Source organism: Chlamydotis macqueenii, chromosome 13 (assembly GCF_036417535.1).
Source record: "Chlamydotis macqueenii isolate bChlMac1 chromosome 13, bChlMac1.mat, whole genome shotgun sequence".
Taxonomy (NCBI): domain Eukaryota; kingdom Metazoa; phylum Chordata; class Aves; order Otidiformes; family Otididae; genus Chlamydotis; species Chlamydotis macqueenii.
In genome coordinates, this window is record NC_141568.1 from 21,156,005 (window position 1) to 21,179,516 (window position 23,512).

At 47.0% G+C, this 23,512-nt stretch overlaps 1 protein-coding gene and 1 long non-coding RNA gene across 4 annotated transcripts in view; one reads left to right on the forward strand and one right to left on the reverse strand.

Moving 5' to 3' along the window:
- Positions 1-20,575, reverse strand: part of LOC147599157 (uncharacterized) — a 30,150-nt gene extending 9,575 nt beyond the window's left edge. Inside the window, exon 1 of one of the 3 annotated variants that reach the window (XR_015260016.1) lies at positions 20,437-20,575. This is a non-coding gene — a long non-coding RNA (uncharacterized LOC147599157). Of the gene's footprint in view, positions 1-2,725; positions 3,778-20,436 lie in introns of those variants that run through there. The other 2 variants (XR_015260017.1, XR_015260015.1) reach the window with 2 other exon arrangements.
- A 332-nt stretch (positions 20,576-20,907) lies between these two features.
- CBLN1 (cerebellin 1 precursor) lies at positions 20,908-23,228 on the forward strand. The gene is made up of 3 exons (XM_086758086.1): positions 20,908-21,187; positions 21,261-21,380; positions 22,287-23,228. The coding sequence occupies exons 1-3, from the start codon at positions 20,921-20,923 to the stop codon at positions 22,482-22,484; spliced, it is 585 nt and encodes a 194-aa protein (XP_086614212.1). The 5' UTR covers positions 20,908-20,920; the 3' UTR covers positions 22,485-23,228.
- Positions 23,229-23,512: the final 284 nt, after the last annotated feature.

Sequence of the window (23,512 nt, forward strand, 5' to 3'; positions counted from 1 at the left end):
GGAGATCCTGACAGACTTATTTATGGCGTGGCCGTGCTACCAGGCATTACAATTACATTTCGCTCAGGGAAGTTACTTTGACTTCTTTGAGTAAAAGCTGTAGTTAAAGACAGCTCTTAAAGCTCCTCTTAACACTGTACATGTTTAGATGATTGAATTTTTGTCATAAACAGGGTACCACACCAGTGGTTATCCCGATGCTCTGTTTTACTTCAAAGACATACGATTGTCTTATCTCAGTCTCTGCCTTAATTACTTTAAATGTACTGACAAGCACAACTGACCAATTAACAGTACTTTCTCTCGTCTTATCTCATTTGTTATCTATGATGCTCTTCCATGTCATAATTACTTTTCAATTTTTCATGACTCAAAATAGGAGATGTACATAATGAATACAAATAGCAAATTGATTAAATGTAACATGCATTGTAGCGCCAGGGAGATTGTCATTTGTTATTAATGAGAGAGATTTGTCAGGTTCTTGTGAAAAGGCTTGTGACGCACAGCAATCCAGACCTAATAGCTGTAAGGCTGCGGCTGACCTTCAGCTGTTTAATTGTCATGCAACACAAACAGGAAGGTACATGTGATTTTCAAGATAATTTAATAGTTCTTTGTTTTGGTGCCATCTTGACATTTGGGGGCTTAATTTCAAAACATGCAAATCAGGTTAACTGGGAATGTTCCAATAAATGGCATGTCAATGGAAGGCACCAAATTTCAAAGCCAAAGCTGTTTTGTAGTAGCCCAAATACTGATTTTTACAAGGTTGAAACTGAGCAAGGCCTTTGCCTGCACCAATGTGGCCAGCAGCTCTGTAGCTGGGGTAACTCCTGCAAGAAATGCAGGAAGCTGCTATTCAGATACCTCTGCCTGATTTAAGCAGACACACAAATACATACCTTTTGCATCCTTACTAAGTTACCTAGCCGTCAGGCAACAGACTGCTCCAGAGCCTTGTTCAATCGCTCCTGACCAAGCTGGTTCATCTTACGTAAACCAAGTATCCATTGCAAGCTGGTCTTCTGTGAGCTGGGGAATATTTGCTATTCTGCTGTAGAGTTTGTCATTTTGAGAGATCTCTTCCATGCCAATGTCTGATAAGAAGTTTATCTGAAATCCAAAAGCTTTTTGTGGAATGAGGAAAGTTTTCTTCATTGTGTGGCAGAGAAACACACCGATGAATTCAGTACCAAACAGCCAGGGAAAATGACAGTGGCAATGCAGGAAATTATTTCCCAGCCTTGAGCCCTGAACCTAAAAATCCAGACAGCTGAATCCTCGTCCCCCACATACAGCTCCCTGAATTTCAATGTGCATCAACAAAGGTTTTTTCCAGAATCAGAGCTTTGGTAATATTTTAGTTGTTTGGTGATGTACATTGCTTTTGCTGCATTGACTTCAGAAATTCTTTGCACCAGCTGAAGGTCTGCCTCCTGGTCCGTTCATTCTAGCCATGGACCACATTCAATTAAAAACTACAAAAAATGAGTTTTCCTTACAAATTACATGTTACAGTGTGACCATCAGTGTTATTTACCTGAGTTTAACAAATTACCTGAAGATTAAACCTTGTTATTTAATTCTTCCAGCTTCTGCTTTCACAAGTGAATGCAGTGATTTTATAGGCAGCATTTAAAACAAAAAAATTGATCATAAAGCCTTTGAAGAACTAAATAAAAATGTGATGCAGTTGTTACACATCTCAAGGTGAGGAAAATCTTTGAAATTTACTCTGAAATTAGAGACTTTAATCTGCATAATATTTATGCTGAGTATTAATAAAAAGCACTACAATTGAAACTCACCTGTCATCAATAGTAAAAGGATGGAAACAATGGCTAGGGCTGAGGCAGCGAAATGGTGTTACGGATCTTATTTCCTAAACATTTTCTAGGGAACGATTTCTACCAGTTACTGAGGAAATTAAGGAAAAGTGACAAAGCAACAATCATTTCCAAGTAATAGTTCCTTTTTTCTTTTCATTATCTGTGGTGTCTGCCCTCACATCTCCTGCATTGTTCAGATTTCAAGACATTTCCTGCTGCAGCAGACAAGCAAGAGCCTTTCTGCCCAGGCAAGGAGGAGAGCTTGGCTCTGGCAGCGCAGCCCTTCCCCGGGGTGGTGCTGGACCTGCTGCCACAGGCTGGTACCGAGCAGCCAGTTCGGGCGTGTTCATTAATGCCGGATGATTTTGCTAGGCTCTGAACTTTGTTTGAATCAATACGTGAAAATTGGGCTATAATTTTCAAATAATGGGCTGGACTTTCTCCATTCTGTTTATTTTCTTTCCCTGCCTCCTAACCGCCCCAGAGGGACAGCATTGCTGCTTCTTGCCTTTGGAAACACTTTTGGCTCCTGAGGGTTTTCCCTCTTTGCCCTGCTACTGGCAGAGGTTACCTCAGGAGCGCCTGGTTGACCTCCAGAAGGGATCTCGGTGCTAAACAAGAGTCCTGGGCAGGATCTACACCCTTCCTCTGGAAACACGGGACGCTTGTGTCAATTGCTGCTCATTCACAGACTCGCGTCAGCTTCTCAGGGAGTATTGTTTGTTAAAATTTAACAGAGGAAACCTGACAGGATTGGTCCCTTGGTGCTACAACAATATAAATATTTAATAATGACATGATGATACATTTCTTTTAACACAGCTGGCATTCTGCTCTTAAGCACAAGGGGATAATAGTTCTCTTTATAACTGCACACCCAGTAAAATACTGACCTAACAGGTGGATGGACCAAAGCTACAGCAAACAGTGCAGGAGAGGCAACGTCTGTGACCAAAGTGGCAGAAATCCCTACTGATTTTCCCATAAAATATGGCCGTTTGTGGACTCTGAAAGAATTTCAGAATTGCGGACTCTTGAGCCAGAATTTCTGTGTATGTTTGCCCACATCCATTGTGCGTCCAAAAGTGTGCTGTGGACTTGCTGGAACAACGATGCCATGTCCCCAGACCTCACAGAGGCTTCAGGTGCTGGTTCCAGATGTGCTATGAACAGATCGTTGACTGCTCTAGCTACACTCTTTAATGAATTCTCCTTTCATGATGAATCTGGCCAAATTTTAAATTTTATGCTGTTAAAGACCTCAGTCCATGAGCTGTTCCACTGACCGCTGTGGGAGACTTTGTGGAGCAGGGTATAGATTCCTTATAATCAAGGAAGCATAATCTCTAAAAGTTACGGGAGAAAGCAAAATACCAAGCTTTATGACCCTCTGCCTTCCATTTATTCACTTTTTGTTCTCTATAAACTCATGTGGTTAGGGACAGCTTGACCTGAGGGAGCAACAATGCATTGTCACCTTTTAGCAATGTACCTGTTTGATTTCCTATCAAGTCTAGTTTTCTCTAGTCTTCCGAAGTATTTCTTGAACATAAACATTTGAAAGTGGACATAGTTCATAACTGGAAAATTGTTTTTAAATATTTTTTTTTTCTCTCAGCCCTTTATTCTGAATTGATGTAAATAACAAAAGCAAGCCAACAATGTTTCCCAGTCTGATCAGAAGTGCAGCTTCTTCACTGCTCGCATTTTTATTTCTTTGTTCAGGAGCTTGTGATGCCACACAGATTCTCCAGTTCAAGGTAGGTTAGAGCAGAATTATGTACTTATCCAATTAAATAATGTTCTTCTCTACACCCACGACTGAAAAAGCTGTGCTCCTCAGTCAAGTGGAGGTGAACGCTGGACAGTGTGCAGCAAGGACAGAACTGTTGTTCTCAGTCGTGTGCACGGTGACACTGGGTTTGTTTGATGTGAAAAGCAGGTGGTGCAGCGTGTGGGTAGGTTGATACAGCTGGTGGGGGACCTGCTGTACCCTCCCTCCGAGCTACTTTCAGATCCGGGGCCTGCAGGCCGAGTCTTGAGCTAGCAACGCATCTAAGATATGTCCAAACATAAAAGGAAGCTTTCGTTGCCTTTCTTCTCAGCTTACAGAAATATTCTAATTAGTTATTTCAGGTGGGAGAAGAAGGGGAAGAAATTCAGAGCAGGGGAAATGTGTGGCTGTTGACTCTGCAGTAGCCCTGTCAAAAAAATGTATTTTACTTTTAATACACACCATTTGGAAAGCAAAGCCCCTTTAAAAATGCTTCGGAACTCATGTCCTTTTTAATTGCCTGGAATTCATGGTGGCTGTGTGAGAAAGCCATAAACATATGCAATCATAAAAACACATTTAGACAACCCAAACAGAATCAGTGCCATATTATTTTAGTTTATTATTCCTAGTGGAGTACAGATTGGTCTTCCTACTTTGATATTTATTTATACCAAGGAACTACAAGAACATAAATGCCACTCTTGGGATAATCCTAATGCTGGGGCCGAACAGAATACACATTGCATCTGTCTCATTTGCCGTAAAATGAAAGAGGGTTCAGGTGTAATCCTGCTAATGAAGGACAAAGTTGAAGGTCAAATGCAGTCTTCAGAATGAGTGTGTCACTGGGAAGCTGAGAGAACTGTAGTTCTGCATTTAAAAGTTTTCTTAAAATACCAAATAACCAAGAAGGGGAAAAGGAAAAGGTAGCTCTTTGGTTTTTATTATCTTTTTCTTTGAAGAGACTCAGGGATTCTGTTCAAGACTTTAGTGCTCATATGAAAAATTAATGATGGGTTTTTGCTAGACAGAAAGCCGTCTTCTTTTGCACATGATTAACAAAGAAAACTCAATGCAGAAGTGAGATACCCAGCGGGGGGTGGTTCTCTCGGAGGCTAGCTCACAGCTTCCCACCAGAACATTTATTGACATGGGAAAATACCCACTTTTATCCAAAGACGCTTAAACAGATAGGATATGTGCAGGGCTGTACATACTGAATAACAAGGAAGAGAGTCTTGACAAAGGAAAATGTCAACCAAAATAAGCAAACAGCCCAGCAGCAGGCCGACCCCGCGCCGTGCCTGTGGGCTGTTTCCAGTCTACTGCAGAGCCCAGCGCAATGTTAGTCTTTTGCTAGTTACTGTCAGGAAGCAGATTATCAGCTGAAAGGCTGCAGGCTGACTTCAAACAGTCTGCCTCTAGCAGAAGAAAAGCCAAGGACATGTAGGCAGTATACAATATACAGAAGACAGCTCCGCACTCTGCTCACGTGCTATTTCGATTCGATGTTCCTCACCTGCAAAGATCTCCTTTTGTGGGGTCTGGCTGCTTTTCCCACATGTAAAATCACCGAGTAAGCTCACGTGAGCTTGTCCAACTGAAAGCACCCTGATTTATCCCTGCCATTCCTGTGTACAGCCCTCAATTATTTAACCATCTTGTTGTGGTCTAGTCAGCCAGCTCTGCATTTTCTGAGACTCAGAAGGGCCACCCACAGATTCAAGAGGAAAACCACCTAGAACTGGTATAAATTTTACAAGTTATAATGGATATACAATAAGTGTTACTTATTTTAAGCTTAAGAAAAGACAAACATCTCTTGCTAGTGTATATTTATGACTTGTCCCTAAGTACAGGAGGCTTTTGTAAATATCTTTTAAATACAATGATGCATGACAGAGAGCTGAGTGGGGTTATAAATCTCAGGTCAGACTCGGGGTTCCAGGTGTCAAAGAAGAATGAAGCACATCACCCTGGATGAACTGGACCAGAAAGCTTGCTTTCCTTTTCCTGTTACATGAGTAAGTGGAGAATGATTCCTCCCTCCTCAAATACTGCCACTATGAACTACAAGCTCTGTTTGTCTGCAGGTTCAAAAAGGAGTTGTGTTAGTTTTGAAAGTGCTATGTGTAAGCACACACAAACGGTGCAGAATTAGTCTCAAACAAAAAGAAGTCTTCCATGTAGAAACTTTATTTCCTTAAAACTTCTTTCCCATAGACAGCAAGGATGAAGGTTTCCCATGCCATCTGGAATGCCCTTGCTTTTCAGGTAAGGAAACCTGGAGAACGTTAAAGTTGATAAGAATTGTTTTTGTGCAGGAGGACATGAGGTAGGGTTTATAAGTTATCACTTCTAAACAACAGGGAACCAGTTATGCTGGGTATAAAAAGACATGAAGCCACAACTAGAGCACCTGATAACTGCAGTTACGAGCTTTTCTAAAAGGCTCCACATTTTGTCTGATTTGGTTATAATTTGTTTGCTTGAGCAGTTCTTTGGAAGTTACCTACAGTGGTGGTGCTGAAATGCAGGCTGGTGTAGAATTACAGAACCAGGTTGACTGAATGATTGAACTGGCTAACTGCCATTTTCACAGCAATTTTTTTTTTTTCTTGTGGATTTTTAGATCAGATCCCTGCAGGAACAGATTGAGTGGAGTTTTTATATTGTTATTATGAATGTTTTGATATTGCAGTAATGATTTTTTGATATTTGATAATAAAGCCCTGAGATGACAGCAGTGGAAGCCTCAGAGTAGCTTTCATAATCTATTGATTTTGTGGTTTTTTCATGGTGAGTCTTTTTTCTTTGCCACCATGGGTTGTTCAGTTTTTAAATTATATTTGTGGGGATTTCTCTCACTGCTTTTGCCTAACACACAGTGCTGCTGCATATGAAGTGTACACAAAAAATGTGCTTGCATTATCCTGCCAGGTGCTACTAACCAGATACAAAGCAGCACAGCCCAAGTTTCATCCTGCATGACAAAAGTCAGTGAGAGCTTTGCTTTGGCTACCTTAAAAAAAAGGATCAGGCCTTACCTGAGAACAGTGGGACATTTTTGATGCAGTGAGATTATATTCTAGTCTGTAATGCAAAATTTAGACAGACAGTAGGTTTTAGGGATTAATATGATTTATACCCCTAAATTATAATCTCTCTAGAACAGGAATTGTATTGCCATGTGTGATCTGCAAAACATCCCGGCTGTTTTGGCAGGGAGGGCAGAATTTGATGACAGAATTGTAACTACAGCTGTGAAGCACAGAACTAGAGATGTGCCTGCAAGGGAGAGGTGCCCTGTGCTCCCGAAGCCTCCCACTCGTGGGGGCAGCCAGGTCTCGCTGTTGCACCCTTGCCAGCCAAGAAGCCATTTCTGCCCTGGCTTTTCCCAAACTCAGCCTTGCACCGCTGAGTGGCTGGTCCTGGTTTGCCCATAGGCTGCTGCCAAGCAGCTGGCACCAGCTGCGTTTTCCTCACCTTTGCGCAGCGAGAGCACTAATTTGTGTTTCCTTCTGCTCCCCAACCAAAAACATCCATGAAGTCTTACAGGCATGTATTTATTCTTGAGACTTACAATGCTTTTTTATTCTGGCTGAGACTGACAGGCTCAAAAGCTCCTGTAAGGCAATATGCGAGAAAGATAAGGACAGACAGACAGACAGCAATGGCATGACCCTCATTTCCTTAGGAAACCAAGCTAAAAATGAAAACGTAACCTCAGACCCTTTGCTGAGGGCTTCTTTGAAAGCCAGGATAAGCACAGATAGATCCCAGATCAGAACAGACACGTGGAGATTACCGTATTCCTGTGACTACAGTAAAGGAATCAAGAAAATAAACTAATTGTGAACAGCTTTTAAGTCCTCTTAAATCACCATAATTATTACAATTATTAGTAATAATTTTATTGTGTTTACTTTTCCAAGGAAAAAAATGGTCCCATGGTACAGTTAAAACCAGAGAGAGATCCCTGGGGAATGGAAGGCAGATGCGCATGCAGAGGTGCTCCCCTGCCCCTCCTCTCTGTTTTGGGGACAGACCGAAGAGTGGGCTGCTGTCACGTGCTGCACTGGGCTGCAACTGCGCAGGCACGTAGAAACACCCGAGAAAGGAGGCTGGCATCAATGTCCCTTCCCTCAGTGAGGTACACATACAGCAGAGAGGCTTTTGATTCTTGTCTCGTGTAACAGAAGGGAGGTAAGGTGCGTAGAGTGAACTCACGAGAGGAAAGCCGCACATCGTCCCTAGGCTACGCTCACCCATGCACCGTAGCGGCTCAGGGGCAATTTGTCACCATTTAGGTGGGTGTTCTGTACCTGGCTGACTTGACTTTAAAGCCTTATTGAAGCTCTTCAGTTGATTCACTGGTGACCTTGAGAGATCCTATCCCATGTGCTGGCAATTGTGTAGTTGATGCATTTCCATATGAGGCACTAAACCCTTACATATTGGAAAAGTCATTTGGTCTGTTAGAACTTGCATGGAAAAACACAAATATTTCATAAGGACAAGTGGGCAGATTATTCTCAGGCTATCGATTCCACATTTTGGTCTGCTGAAAACCTGCTGCTAAACAGACCTCCCTGCTGGAGAGACTGAGCAAAATGGCCATTACCGGGAGAGACTCTGGGGATGTATTGATTGGACGTGAGAATACTAATCATGAAATAGCAAAGATTGAGCATGCTGCTGCGACTACTATTTACATAGAAACGTAACACTTCAGCGTTCGGCGGCCAGTTTTTTCAGAGCATTAACAGCTGCTGTCCCAGACCCAGTCACGTCCCTTGCCACATGCAGCAAGGCAGCCAGTTCCTCACTTTCCAGAGTCTAGAGGACTGGGACAACACACACGTAACGTCTGGAACAAGTAAGTTAGCAAGTATGTTTGCTACTCGAGATAGATACTGAAAAGGAAACCTACAGAACGTTTTCTCTCTCAAGCATACTTGAAAACAGCATCAGGTTTGGATTTTGAAATGGCCAATTGATTTTTTTTATTTGATTCTTGCAATCAAGAAGTTAATTCAAGTAATTTCAAGCAATTATTGCAATCAAATTCTTGTAAACTTTCCTTCCTCCTGACCATGCTAATTTTGTCAACTTCAGGTATTCAAAACTCAAAAATGAGGGGGGCCTTAAAATTTTGGACAAGACTAGTCTGTTATACATTTTACTCTTTCACTACAGTATTTGTTTCTTCCCCCCTTTATCTTTCTGGTTTGGTTTAATTTTTTTTATATATATAACTCATCAAAGATAGAGACTGAAAATGTGGATAAAAACATTCTACGCTTTTTTTAAACAAAGACCAAATTTTGCACATATTTATGTAACTCCAAGCTTTATGACTTTAGGAAAACACATACAAAATTACAATATTCATTACCAGACCAGGCAAAATTTAGCAAGCTTAAACGTTTGCCACAGAATGTACCTGGATGAGATACTGTGCAATTTCCACATCCGTCCTTTTCTGGCTTTGTCACTAAGCTGGTAGAGTTCCTCATGAGCAACATCCATGAGTGCATTCATTGAGGGTTCACTTGGAGAACAATGTGTACAGCCAGAAACCAAAGCATACGAACAGAGAGCCTATGAGCCCCAAGCAAAAGCTCACTGTATATGCAGTATTCAGGTAACCAGATGCCAACATCTCTACCCAGCGTTCTCTGGTCCTTCTGAGAGCTGCCAGGAACTTTCAGACCAGTCTCCCGGTTGTCCCTTTCCCCCACCTTTGCTGCAGTCCTGTTTCTTTTGGACGAGGATAGAGAACTCTGGGTTAGGGGTGTGGGCCTGACTCACAAGCCCCCAAAATCCGGGGACAGTAGTCACTGGGCTCTGAACTGGTCAAGAGCATGTAAGGTGTTTGTCAGAGGCAGGGGAAGGTCAGTCAGAGAAAGAAACAGATGGAGGGCGGTTGTTTGTTACCTATCATGTATGGTCAGTCTTGGAGAGAGACCATGAGCAAGCGAAACCTTTGCGTGCATCTCCTTTGGCACGTGCTAGTCCTCTGTTTTGTCAGCAGACCTGCAGGCATCTCCACTGGCAACTCTCACAGGAGGATGGCAAGGTATCTTGTAGAGTGCAGGAAGCTATATAGCTCTGAACGGGCTTGGAGGACTTACGTCCATCTATTTAATCTGTTGTGTGGCATTTCTCCCTTGTTTTACTGCTCTTTGGCCACACCAGCCACCTTATGAATATCAGAGTCCAAGATGTAGAAAACAGGTACCCAGCCTGAAACCTAGACCCCACCACAAAACATTCACTACCTTTTCAGAAGCATCTAGAAGTAAAGGCTGAGACAAACAATAATTTAGTTCTGTTTGTGCTCGGGGCCAGAGCCAATGAAAGATCTAATCCATACTTCCATGCACAAAGTGGATGCAAAGTGCACCAGTTCAGTGCAGAGCACAGAACTGCTGGAGTTTCTATGCTCCTGTACACTTAGGCATGTCGGAAGCAACCAGTTCTGCATGAATGTATGAAGACACTGCACGTCACTTAGCTCCTGAAGTGCAGTACAATTTTGTTTGTTGAGGCAGAAATCAGAGTGGCCCAGACTGAGCTCTTCCACCTTAGGTGCAGCTCCATCTGATTAGGGGCTGGTGGTACGTTGTAATGAGAGCCTGCGGTTCTCCGTTCCTCGCAGGTGGGATTCAACAAGGTATCTCCAGCACCAGTAGCTCCATCAAATACTTTACCAAACAGGGTCCTGACAGACATCAGTCCCTCAAATGCCAGTCTGGCCTGCTGAGGGAGCGGTGGGTTCGCTCCACGTCTGATGAGAGGATTCAAATCGTCAGTTCAGTGGGAGAATCTTTCCGTTGTAGGGATGAAAAGCTCAGAATCTTTCATCCCTGTTGTAGGGATGAAAAGCTCAGAGGACCTCGCTCATGCTCAGTGGTCTGGTAATTAAATGTTACACACTTGATGAGCATTGCGTTGCAAGCCTCGAGGCTAATTTACATGTTACCACCAAAATGTCTTGTTTTAGTTTGCTTGTAAAAATAGTGTACAGGCATCATTGCATGCCATTGCAAATGGTTTCTATCAATGATGCTTGGGTGACTCTCGAAATTACTAAAAGCTGTACGTAATTACTGCTAAAGAGCCCCATGCAGAACCGATAATACCTCCTCTACAGTAGCTATTTTATGACTAAGATGGCTTTCCTGATGTGTCCGACAATGCTAGGATCACAAACAAGCAGGCTGCCAGCAAATAAAGAACATCTTTTTTGGGAAACAAAGTAGTTTGATTCAATTACGGTATTACGTGTATAATTAAGGTATGTATCGCTTTTCCAAGAGTTGCCCGTAATTCCAAACAGTAGGACAGGGTGGGAGGAAGTAGAGAATAATGCAGGTAGACAGGAGCTAGCGGTAAGAGCGGCGATAGGTATGATGCCAACATAAGGTATTTACTGGCACATTTAAATGCTTTATGTTGTAAAAGTTGCTTTTAGTGATTTGGACCACATGACTTGTGTCAGTCTTTACACAATGGATGAGTGAAAAGAGAAAAAGCTTCTCAAGACCCTGGGGTCCATTTCGCAGAGACCCCTTTATCAGTTTCTTGTTCTGAGGAGGTCATCCCACAGGTGACATTTCAGTGCAGGTGTATCAGATGGACTGAACGGCTGCCACTTACAATTCTTTAATACTTACTTCATTGACTTCAGAGCAGTGCTACAGCACTGCAACCATTTATTGGAATATGTTACAATAATAAATTAGAATTTCATTCACTGAATTCCAGCTCTTAGAAGAATAAACAGCCCTGTGCAGGTGCAGAAGAAAGGCAGAGAAATATTAGATTACTTACCCACAGTCGGCAGCAGGTGAGTGGAAGAATTAGAAACAGAACCTCTGGCCTCTGGCCTTTCTTCCAAATCATCTTTCCTGTGTTTGTGCCACAGTAAAATGGCTTTGCGTATGTCCTGTCTTGGAGATATGAAAAATATATGCAATATGTAAAGCAGCCAATTGGACTGCCGTTTGGAATATATCATCATTTGTGAAAGGTGCATCCTGAAGCCTAAACAGATTGTGTGCAATTCATTGCAAACTGTCAAAGAGACTACAGCGCTTTACTGCCAATTTGTAAACGAAACCTAGTATGCAACAGGGCTTAGGCAAGTGAGGCCAGTTGCTGTAGATAAAGGGGAGGCAATGTGCAAATGCAATGCAACACAATTTTTACACCCCAGCCTTAAAGAATTTTGCTGATCCTGTAAGAAGATGGTGTGGTGCAGAGTCGCCGAATGCAGCGAGGCTTCTCCACAGGTAAATATTTTACATAACCCGAATGAAGAAAGCTTAGTTGAAAAGCTAAAAGAATAAAATCGTCATCAAGTGCAAAAAGAAAAATATTTATTTTTTATTTACGTCTTGGTAAACACCTAAGCGTTTTGGTACCCTAAAGATGAGCTGAACGGTGCTGGTGAAGCATGGATCATTCCAAATATAGGGGACTGCAAACAAAGCAGATTCCCTGTGTGTCCTGATTCTGACCCTGAAATGATCTTCATTATAAACATGCTCATCCTGGTGGCTGGCCAATACCTGACTCGATTCCTCACCGCTGCTGTCTGCCCCGCTTTGTATCACTGCTGGTACCATCCTACAGCTCCTTGTTCCCCTCCGTAATATTCAATAAATACAAGATGTTTGGTGCCACTGCCGATCTGCTGAGCCAGTCGGCGGCTGGCCCAGTGACTCAGACTTGGTCTCAGCTTCAAAAGAAAAATGACGCTGCCTGTCTTTCTAGGTTTGAACCCCTCTGGTGAACAGCATCACACATGTAATACAGACCTTCAGTAATTACCGAAACAGCGGTTTGTCACAAGCTGCTGGCGGCACTGACGGACAATCTGCTTGTGGGTATAGTTAGAGGAAGGAATATGTAAGAAAATGTGATATTTGAGACAGGCTCAGCCTGGAACTGTTTTTTCAGGGGAAGAAATGGACATGTGGAGGCAATGTAGATGAAGAACTAGGTTCCCGTATTCATCAGCAGTTCTGTCCGCCTTTCTGGTATTTAATATACGTGCAAAAATTACTCCAGTGTAAATGAGAATTTGAGCCCAGGTAGTAGCCATAACTACAAGAAGTGCAATTTGTATCTCCTCTGAAGTTCACCTATGTCAGCAGCTTCCAAAACCAGTAGATTTGACCCTTGGGGCAGAGCAGAACTGCCTACGTATCCCAGTCACCCTCCACGCTGGTGCCATTGAGGGGGTCCTGATGATGCCCAGTAAATTAAAAAATTCCTTCTCCACTCCCCTGAGCCTTGTAGCAGGCCCAGAGCTTACTGCAACATAGAGGCACTTCCCCGTGCTCTGTGAAGCTGAAAAAATGGAAATATAAAAGTCCACTCTTCATGTGCAGCAGTTCTCTTGATTCTTTTTCTCCCTGTATCTTGAAGTGCAAATGCAGTTCCAGAAACGACATAAAACCTCTGAATCCATGCACGGTGAGGTAAAGTCAAGGTTGAGGGAAGATTGAGGAGAAAATGGTCTCTGAGCCAGATGGGCGTTGGACGGAGCTTTACAGGGAAGCAGCACGCCAAAGGATGCTGTGGCGGGCGGGGGATCCACCCACGCAGGGGAAGGGGAAGCGCAGGCCCAGCGCCCTGCAAAATCGGGAATCCAGGCTTGAGGAGGGAACGCGCTGCTTGAGCCAGGCCAAATTAATAATGACACTTTGTTTCACAGCTTAGCAATATTTAAACAATGTTGCTGCGCTCAGTGAACTGAAGATATTTTGTTTTCTGCAAGATACATTCTCTCCTCCCCAAATTACAGTATTTTACTTCCTCTCGGGATTTTTTTTTTTTGAACTAGATTGCACTTCACTCTAGTGACAGAAGGTTTCCTTCAGAAATCTTTGCTGAGTTTATGGCACGAACAGCGATGTCCTTCCAGCCTTTATTAACTCAAATGTACAAAATCCATGTGCCCGCATCCCCTTGTTTGGCATTTGTTTGCTGCGCTGCTGGAGCCTGCTTGCGTTTTGGCAGAAAAGGCTCTCTGGTCCGCAGCGATGTCTTTTCCCTCTCGTGTCACCCAGGCACGCGCTGCCTTGCAGCTTGCCCAGAGCGGAGCCACTGCCGCGGGCCCCGCACGCCAGGCACCCGCTCAGCCCTGCGGGAGCTGCGGGTGCAGGCACGAGCTGGGCTCCCCAGCGCTGCCGGGAGCCAGACGGGATTTGGCCTGAATGAGTCCTGGAGGAGGGGGATGTCGTTCAGAGCCACAAATACTCTTCAGAATACTGGGACAGTGCAGAAGACAGGAATTTGCTTTATTACAATTTCAGAAAGCAGCAGATGAACGCTGGATGTAATGACCTCCTCCTTTCTGAACAGCTAGAAAAGGCTTCCAGAAGGATACCGCCAGCACGGAAACACCGCTCAGGCTGCTTGGCTTTTACCAGCCCCACTCGATTGCCCTGCAAGAACGGAGAGGAATATTTTCCCGCTCTCTGGAGTAAACTCTTCCATTACTGTGCCACGGCAGAAAGTAGGCTGTTAGGTAGCTAAGGAAAAATGCTGACTTTATACCTGAGATAAGGGTCTATCATTTACGCTAATGAGCTCACTGGTGGGAAATTTGTAAAATTTTATGATAAAAAGTAGCTGTAGTCAGTGTTTGATGGAATTTACTATTTTACTTTTTTGCTGAAAATACACATAACTACTAATAATTTTCCCATCCAAACCGAGAGAGAAATAAATGCAGCGAGAAGTGTCCCAGTAGAAGTTCAAAGATCTTGTTAGTAATCCATTATTTTAAAGATTTATTCTTTAACCACGGGCTGGTCTAAATTCTGCTGGGAAGGCTACAGACACTTTTAACTGATTGAATAACAAATTAGTTACTCAGAAGAAGGAGCCCATAATGAAACACTAATATCGGGACTTTAATTGCTGGTAACTTGTGGTTAAAAGTTAACCCCTAGATCTGAGTCATCATTGTCCGGTCGGATTTTGATTTCTGATGGAAACATGCCCTGGGATGCACCCTGGAGTTGCCCTGTGCTGGGTACCGCGTATGTTAGACACGTGCGGTGAAAGAGGGGAGGTGTCCAGCAGCCTTCGTTACCAGATGCTGTCAGAGCGCTTGATGACAAGGAAATCTCTCAGCTCCTGTAGATGACAAGGACCTAGACTGCTCTGTTCAGAACCAGCATAAATGAGTCTGGCTGGAAAGAGTAACCCTGCTGTGAAACTAGGAAAAATGGAGGAAAGCAAAGGGCTGAGAGTATGCAGAGAGGACTAGAGATGCCTGCAGCTGAAGGGCTGGAACACTCTCACATCCGTGTGAGACATGAGTGAAATTCCAGCATGTTTTCTCTCCCCTTCTGTGTTTTTTTGTTGTTGGTGGTGGTGGTTTTGGGGTTTTTTTTTTCAGCCTACCCACTCCATTTGAGGTGTTTAAACTCCACAGAGTCCCTGGTCCAGCTCCTGGAAAATCTGGCCAGAGATGCAACACAGTGCATGGACTTCATCAGCGGCCACTCACTGCTGCGTGTAGACAAGAAATGAAGTCCTTCCGAAATACTCCATGTCCTGGTTGTACCCCTGCAGCCTTGTCTTCTACCTAGGGGTGGCCGTGTTTCTGCAGTGCTCTCTCAGCCACCTCTTCCTCCTAACAGACGTGGGTTCGACTCCTCGCTTTGCCAGCAGTTTGGGAAGGGGTGCTGGGCTCTGATCTCAGAGCGGGAGGAGCAGAACAGTGGACATGGAGACTTGGATGGGGATTTACTGCTGCTGAAGAGAAAAGGATGGACAAAAGGGAAAAAGTATGTATCAGGCAGGAGAAAAATGTACGGAAGGGATACAAGAGGGTTTATGGGCTGTTCCTGATGTGTTTTCTGAGTCCTGCCGTCACTGGGAATGTGGGAAAACAAGACAGACCAACAAAAAGGACCGGTGTGAGAGACCACAAAGCGGCTGACAAGCTGGTCTTGTGTGCAAGTCATCACAACTACGATCATCTTTCATTGCATTTTCCACAAAAATATTGTCAAATCCAGGGCTCTTGCTCTACATCTCTGCCTTGACATGGCTCACCATGAGACCTGAGTTTCCTGGTACCTAAAAACTTGTGTCCCCTCGTCTCTCCCCTGCTAGCCTCCCTCCATCCTGTACCCATCACTCTGTACCTAGCGCAGAGGTGCCGAAGTGCTGCAGCTTCTCTTTGGGAAGAGCAGCCGCTAGAGGGAAGGATGCACACGGAGGAGTGTGCAGGCAGCACCTCTGCTGCTTCCTCCGTAAGTGAAAAAAAAATAATTCAGAATTTTACCCAGCATTTGTAAGCTGGCCTGCTTTTATCCTTTCAGAGAGAATATATTGAATGAGATGGTTTTTAGTATTGCAGTTTCACCGTACATTGTGAAACACAGCCAAAATTAAGGGCCAGGCAAAAAAAAAAAGAAAATAATTGGCTAAATTACACAGAGGAGATTGGATTACCTGTTCAAACAGAGCTCTTAATTCTGTGTATAAATAGAATCCACAAATACAAGAGTACCACTGTAGAAAATGAAGGGAGCCAACAGCCCCTAATAACCCCTAATTGTTAGGAGTTTCAGTTAACATTTGGACAGCTTTGGTCTTAATTCTTTTAAATCTGAAGAGGCAGCGTGACCGAGGTGGCCGCGTTTACAATTACAGCGAGCACACACGCTGTTCCAACCCGTGCTGGCTCTAACCGAGTGTTCTCTGGCAGCCTGGCTTGGGATTGTGCCTGTTGAAATATAATTACCTATCTGAATGGCGACTAATTGCCAGTTTGAGTTATTTATTTGTAACAATGTACTTGTTTCAACAGAAGTCTGTGACAAGAAAAACAAATCAAGCTCCTGACCTTCGCATCGTCGCTCACTGGGGCATTTTTTGTACCTGAAAGAAAAGCCGCTGATGTCCCACCCAAGAAAGGCATTAACTTGCATGTTAGCAGCAAACACAGCAGAGATCTAGCTGTAAAGCAGACGCCTCTTCAGGTAGGGCTGAAATCCAATGTTACTTTAAAAAAAAAAAGAAAAAAGAAAAGCTTGACAGCACTATACTACAAATGGACAATTACGGTTGTATAAACCAGAATGTTTGGATAGTTGTCTCCAGCATGGGGGTTTTCAAATATCTTTTGCAGTGAGATAATATTCTTTCCCAGTTAAATCTGCGCTATGTAATACATGAACGGGAGATCAGAAGTCAAATGCTGTGTTGCAGGCAGTCACTAAAAAGCAGCAGATTACGTTATCCACATCATCCTAATAAACTGTGGTGTTCTTCAGAATATACAAACCCCAATACATGCGCAGCCCAATGATCCCTCAAGGGAGACAATTTTAAATTAATTTATCCCAGCCATCCCCACTTTGAATAACACTGTGTAACAGTTTCCCCTTTGACTTTCTGTTGGCAACCACCCATATCCATCAAATTCCCACTTCTGAGACTGAGGTTTGCCGCGATTTTGCCATTTATCACAATCTTTTTGAACACTTCAGAACACATGAAGGTACAGGGAAAACACCAAGCTTATTTTGTTTGCTATTTACCGGTGGGAAGTGAGATTGGAAAGTAAAAATCAGACCTATTTCTCTGTAGGAAGGAGTGCATGACTAAATTTGGGAAGCAGTCTGGTTTAATTTGATCAAATAAACTTAGAGAAGGTTTGGATATGAACGCAAATGCTGGCCTGGCAGTTATTCTCAGGTAGGCACCCTAGAAGGCACACACACCCCTGATGGGTTTTATTTACCCTTGATGGGTTTTATTTACCCTCCGTGACACCACCTTTCTCCTGCAGCCACAAGTGATGGCGAGAGAATTCCCTTGCCTGGCGGTGTTCTCCCCAGGCACCTGAGCCAGCCTGTCCCTGCCATTTTCCGTCCTTTCTCTGCTGTGTGCGACCTGCGCTGGCAGGCGTGTGGCACGGCCAGTCTCTGTGCCCGTTCCTGTTCCAGGGGTGTGGAACATGACAGACAATTTCTGGTGGACGGCACCTCGAGGGTTCATCCGCTCCCGCTGTGCGCTCTCTCACTGAACTCGGCCTGCTCTTTGGGACGCCTCAGTTGCTTGCTGTGGAAGCTGAAGGTGACACCGTAAGCAAATCACCACCAACGCATGGAAACCTCTCTTACCACAGCAAACCAGACTGTGCAGACAGGGCACAGTACGGATCAGCAAGAGCTGTTTTGCTCCAAATCTCATTTTCACACATCTTCAGACCGTGTACAGAATCCCAGCAGATGCTTGGGGAGACAAGTACCGTACATTTGTATGGGCATATATAAATCCCAGAATTGCTTTTTGCTGTTTATACTTCATAAACGAATACAGCACTGAACAAACTGCATTTCCAGAGCTGTGAACAAACTGCATTTCATACAAGTTATCCAGTTATGGGCCAGACCTTGCATTTCTTACTCAAGAAGGATTAAATCAAAAGGCAAGTGGTCTGTGAAAAGGTGTTTTTATACTCAGATAGCTAAACTCTTGATAAATTATTCTCTCAAAGCAAAAATAAAGGTTTCCAGTAGATTTCTCTGTACTTGTTTTCAGAGAAGCTTATTCTTGCCCCCGTTAGAGGCTTTATTCACAAGTGAAGCTAAGGTTAAACGTCCAGTGAGACTGAGTTTTGAAGGATGATTTTCCTACAACAGGATTAAGGCTCACTGACGGTGTAATGCAGGGTAGGTAACGCTGATGCTGCTCATGATTTAAAGGGCTTTGTGGCTAAAATCTGTTTTGGTTTCTACAGAGGCTCAGTACCTCTGAGCTTTCAACTTGCTTCTGTAGAGGCAAAACCAGGTTATTTTGGTCTCTCCGTATTTCTTTTTCTGGAACAAAATAAGCCAACGCCAAACAAAGAAGGAGCTCTGCCTGAGAAATACGTTGGTTTCAGCCAAGTATCTACAACATCTGTTACAGTTTGCTAACACCTCGACACCATTCCCGCTGACCTGAATGACAACTGCCCCGTTGCATCTCAGTGACATTGCTTAACAGGGCAGTTTGTCATTAGATGGGGTGATGTAATTCCTGGCCCTCTGTACACATCTGGATTTGCAAATCTGTGCTCCTGGCTGGGGAGCACTCTGCCACCCATCGCTAATTACGCCATGTTCTTATCTATCAGTACCCCATCACTAATTACGCCGTGTTCTTATCTATCAGTACCTGCATCCTCCTGCTGTGCCTCTCCTCCCTGTCCCCAGAACCAGGCAGAGGCTGTTGTCACTACAGGGAAAATCGACATCACCGCCTGGCACCGCGTGTCACATTTACTGAAAATGAAGTAAAGTCTCATTTCCCCGGCTGCTGTTACTTTATTAAAGCCAGAACCGCAGGAGCTGGGTGCCACCCTGCCAAACAAGGGTGCAAGGCTGGCAGGCGGGGGAACGCTGATGTCTGGCAGAGGAGACTCTGCATCCCCCCCTCCCCGCCTGCCCACCTCCTAGGTGCTGGTAAAAGTGACGGATCGGATCTGCTCGTTTTTCCAGAGCCCTCTGCTCCTGTCCCTTCTGGCCAAAGGAGGAAGGCCCACCCGGCCTCCTCCCAGGGGGGTCACCCCAAAACATCAAGGGCAACTGCCAGCTCAGGAGGGACTCTCCTCCTGGATTCAGATCAGCAGGCTACAAACAAAAAGCTCTACAGTACAAGCAAACTGACTTGTCTGTCACGCACGAGAAGTGTCTTAAAGGGGAAATGCAGGTGTATTTTTTACATTAGGAAAAAAGCCATGCATCTTAGAGGAACAGACAGTCAAACACACACACAAAATTAAAAGGGCAGAGTTGTACTCCTGCAGTTTGCATATCCCCGTGTCACTTCAGCAGCAGTGACAAGGATGCCAAATGCCTGTTTATATTTAAAAAGTTTCCGATTCTGATGTCTGACTCGGTTAAGAAGGTCAACGGCAACCACAGATGAAGTAAAACACAACTTCTGGCCGGTTGTGGCTCCACCCGCTCCGTTTTCTCCCATTTTCTACTTCTCAGGAGAGCTTTTGTTCTATTTTCTTAATCTCTCCAGCTCATTTTCTGACAACTGCAACAACTTTGCCGCGGTTTCCAGACCGCCCCACTGGTGACGGTCCCCATCACAGCGTGGGGTGTTGGGCTGCTGCCCTCGGTTCCAGCGGCACCCCGGCCCCGCGGAGCCGGTACCAACCCACGGGCAAACACCGACCCCGCGCAGGCGGCCGGCCCGGGGCAGCAAGCGGAGTAAAGTTTTACTGGTACCAGTTTACCGAGAGAGGTCAGTTCGCCGGGTAAAATTCTCAGGAATCGCACGATTTGGAGCGCACAGTGAAAGAAACTAAAGAATTACCGAAATTGAGAATGATTTGCAGCGGAGCTCGCCTTTGGACGGAGCTAAATTTCCCAGGGAGGCGCTCCGCAGCAGTTTTTCTCTCTGAACAGAAGTTCTGCCAGCGGCTGTGCCGGCCGGGAAACTCCTTCTCGTTGCGGCGGTTTGTCTCTAGCGGCTCCCCGGCAGCTCCCTCCCGCTGCCGCCGCGGGTCACGAGTTTCTGACACCCCGTCCCGCACGAACACCGCTCGCACGCCCGCCGAGGCGAAGCCACCTTTGCGCTCGAGGAAGAGCGCGGGACCGCCCGCCGCCCCATCCCGCGGCGCGGTCCCGCTCCCGCCGCACCCGCGGCGATGCCGCTTCTGCTCGGGGAGCCCCTTCCCGCCCAGCGCAGCCCAGCCCAGCCCAGGCCCCTCGGCGGGCTCGGCCCGCCGCCCCGCTCCCCCCCCTCCCAGCCCCGCGCGGTGCCGCCGCGCCCCGGCGCTCCTACCTGCGCGGTGCGGTGCGGTGCGGTGCGGCCGCTCGGCACCTGCTCGGCACCTGCTCCCGCGCCCGCGCCGCCCCACAAAAGCGGCGGCGGCGGGCGGCAGCACGCGGACTGCGCGGCCATTGGCGGCGGCGGGCGCGCGGCGGGCGCCGGTTGGGCCGGACGCGAGGGGGGGGGGGGGCGGGTGCGGGGCGCTGACGCCAGCGCGGGGCCGGTGGGGAGGCGGGGCCGCGCCTCGCGCCGTCTTTGTGCTCGCCGGCAGCGCCGCCGCTTCCCCGCCGCCTCGCTCAGCCCCGCGCGGCGCGGCGGGCGGCTCCGCACCGCCCCGCACCGCGCCCGGCCCCGCGCTATGTGTGCCGGCGCTCCCGTGCCTCCTCGCGGCCGCTTCCCACCCGGCGGGGCGCTGCCGGCCCCGCTCTGAGAGCGCGGCGGCGGCGGGGTGGGGGGGGGCGAGCGGAGCGGCGCGGAGCGAAGGGAGCGCGGCGCCATGCGGGGCTCGGGGCTGCGGCTGGGGCTGGGGCTGCTGCTGGGCGCGGCGTGGCTGGCGTGCGGGCAGAACGAGACGGAGCCCATCGTGCTGGAGGGGAAGTGCCTCGTGGTGTGCGACTCCAACCCCACCTCCGACCCCACCGGCACGGCCCTCGGCATCTCCGTGCGCTCCGGCAGCGCCAAGGTCGCCTTCTCCGCCATCCGCAGCACCAACCACGAGCCCTCCGAGATGAGCAACCGCACCATGATCATCTACTTCGACCAGGTGCGGGGCGGGGGGCGGCGGGGGGGCGGCAGCGGGGCTGGGCGGCGGCGCTGACGGTGCCCTCCCCGTCCAGGTACTCGTGAACATCGGCAGCAACTTCGACTCGGAGCGGAGCACTTTCATCTCGCCCAGGAAAGGGATTTACAGCTTCAACTTCCACGTGGTGAAAGTCTACAACCGGCAAACCATCCAGGTCAGCCCCGCGGGCACGGCGGTGCGGGGGCGGCGCGGCGGGGCAGGGCCCAGGGGACCGCTGCCCACGGGGCCGCGCAGCCCCACGGGGCCCCGCGCCCGGCTTTGCCCCCGGGCAGCGGGATGAGGCGGGGGGGGGGGTGTGACAGCCCGACGGCCGCCTGCCGCCCCCCCCATCCTGGCCTGCCTGCGGCCCCGGCGGGCTCCTGGCCCGCTCCCGGGTGGCAGGGGGTCTCAAAGGGACGTGGGGTGCGGGGAGGCGCCTGTGGCAGGGATGCGATGCGTGCGGCTGCCTCTCGTAAGGGGGGTTCGACGCCCCTCAAGGTGGGGGTGATGAATTCCCAGCCTGACCTAGACGGGAAACCTGTCCGCGCACCGCAGAGGTGGCCGTACGGCCGGTCCCTGCCGGTGGCAGCGGCCCCACGCCTCGAGACGGTCCCGCGGTCGTTAACGCGAGCGGAGCGGAGCGTACCGGCTGTGCGGTGGCACATTGTCTTTGCCGCCTGACAAAGGGAAAAAAACACGCTTCAAACGCGCCGGCTCCGGCTCTGCTCCTGGCCGTCCCTGAGGTTTCGCATAAAGGCACCGTTCAGGTGCCTGAACAGACCTCTTTTCATAGCCTGAAAGCACAGGCATCCCGTGGAAATCCTTCAAAACGGGATCAATGTCCTGTTTTATATGCACCGGCTGTTTTGATGTGGTTGTCGGTCTAAAACAGCGGTGAAAGGCTTCTGCCGTTAGAGTACGGACCTTAGCCGGGTATCGATATTTCATTTTTTCGGGGCCGGAGTTTCGGCTGTCAAAAGAGGCCCGTTCTGAACTGAACATTTCGCCCGCTCGGGAGCCCCGGCGGCGGCGTTACCTGACTTTTAATTGACGGAGGGCTTTGTTTTATCTCGCTCTTTAGGTGAGTTTGATGCTAAATGGGTGGCCAGTGATTTCTGCCTTTGCAGGGGACCAAGACGTGACCCGAGAAGCTGCTAGCAATGGAGTGCTGATTCAGATGGAAAAAGGAGACAGAGCTTATCTAAAACTGGAGAGAGGAAACTTGATGGGAGGCTGGAAGTATTCGACATTCTCTGGATTTCTCGTGTTCCCGCTTTAAATCACTTCTCTTGTCCGAGAAAAGGGAGCGATCTCTTGCGAATCCCAAGGTCGTAAGCTGGGTTTAAAGAGTCGTGGACGGCAGACTTTTTACACTCAAATATTAAAGAAGCTAAATCCTGCTTAGGTCTGTGTACACCTGCTTTGAAGAATTACTTACTTATTTTTGTTGTGTTGCGGCCAACAGGCGGGAGACACTATAATTGATCAAATCCCCATTTATATTCTTCTCTCTCCTCCCACAAAATTAGTTCCCATCGCTGTGTCACTGGTGTAATCTGCCATCGTTCCCCCACGGTTTCTGCCTCATGAAAGTAGACTTTAGATATTTTCATTGTCCCTTACAGCATATTTTGTAGTTTTGTTTTTAAAACATGTTTATCTTGACTCTTTCTCCGAGTTTAACTTTAAAAAGAAAAGAAAGTATTTTTGAATACACGGATGCCATGACGGAAGGGAAAATGCAATTCTTGCTGTGTACGGGCTGGCAAAAGGAAAAAATTTCTACACGAAGAACTATTCCCAGCCAAGGCTGGCTAGAGTATTTCAATATTTCTATGTAATTCTGAGTGATTGTGACATTTAAGGCTGCTAAATGTTTTGACGCTTGTTTTGCTCTTGTACAATGTGGCCCAACTAAACGCCAGGAAGTATACTGAACTTTTACTATTACTCTGTAATATATGTGTGAATATCGAAAATTTAATTTTTGCTTTAATTCAATAAAATTTCAATGGGACTTTTATTTTTCTTAACCCGAAATAAGGTTTCTCAGTGCCGGCGGGCGGGGGGGGGAGGCTCAGCGCCGGCCGGGGCAGCCCCCGCGGGTACGGCCCCCGCGCAGCCCCCGCCCCCCGCCGGGCCCCGCGGATCGGCCGCGGTCGCGCCGAGCCCCGCCGGCTCTTCGCTCCGCGTGTTTCTGTGTATGATAGTCTATAAACGGGGTCGCGTTTTGTACGGCCGTCTGAAAAGAGCCGCCGATGTACCCGTCGATGCTGGGATTATTTATTTGCCGGTATTGTTTTGTTA

Bases quoted from the DNA above. Each gene is read 5' to 3' on its own strand.
- CBLN1 (XM_086758086.1), top strand. From the start codon at position 20,921: ATGCGGGGCTCGGGGCTGCGGCTGGGGCTGGGGCTGCTGCTGGGCGCG. The intron at 21,188-21,260 runs GTGCGGGGCGGG...CTCCCCGTCCAG, and splicing joins TGATCATCTACTTCGACCAG to GTACTCGTGAACATCGGCAG. The intron at 21,381-22,286 runs GTCAGCCCCGCG...CTCGCTCTTTAG, and splicing joins ACAACCGGCAAACCATCCAG to GTGAGTTTGATGCTAAATGG.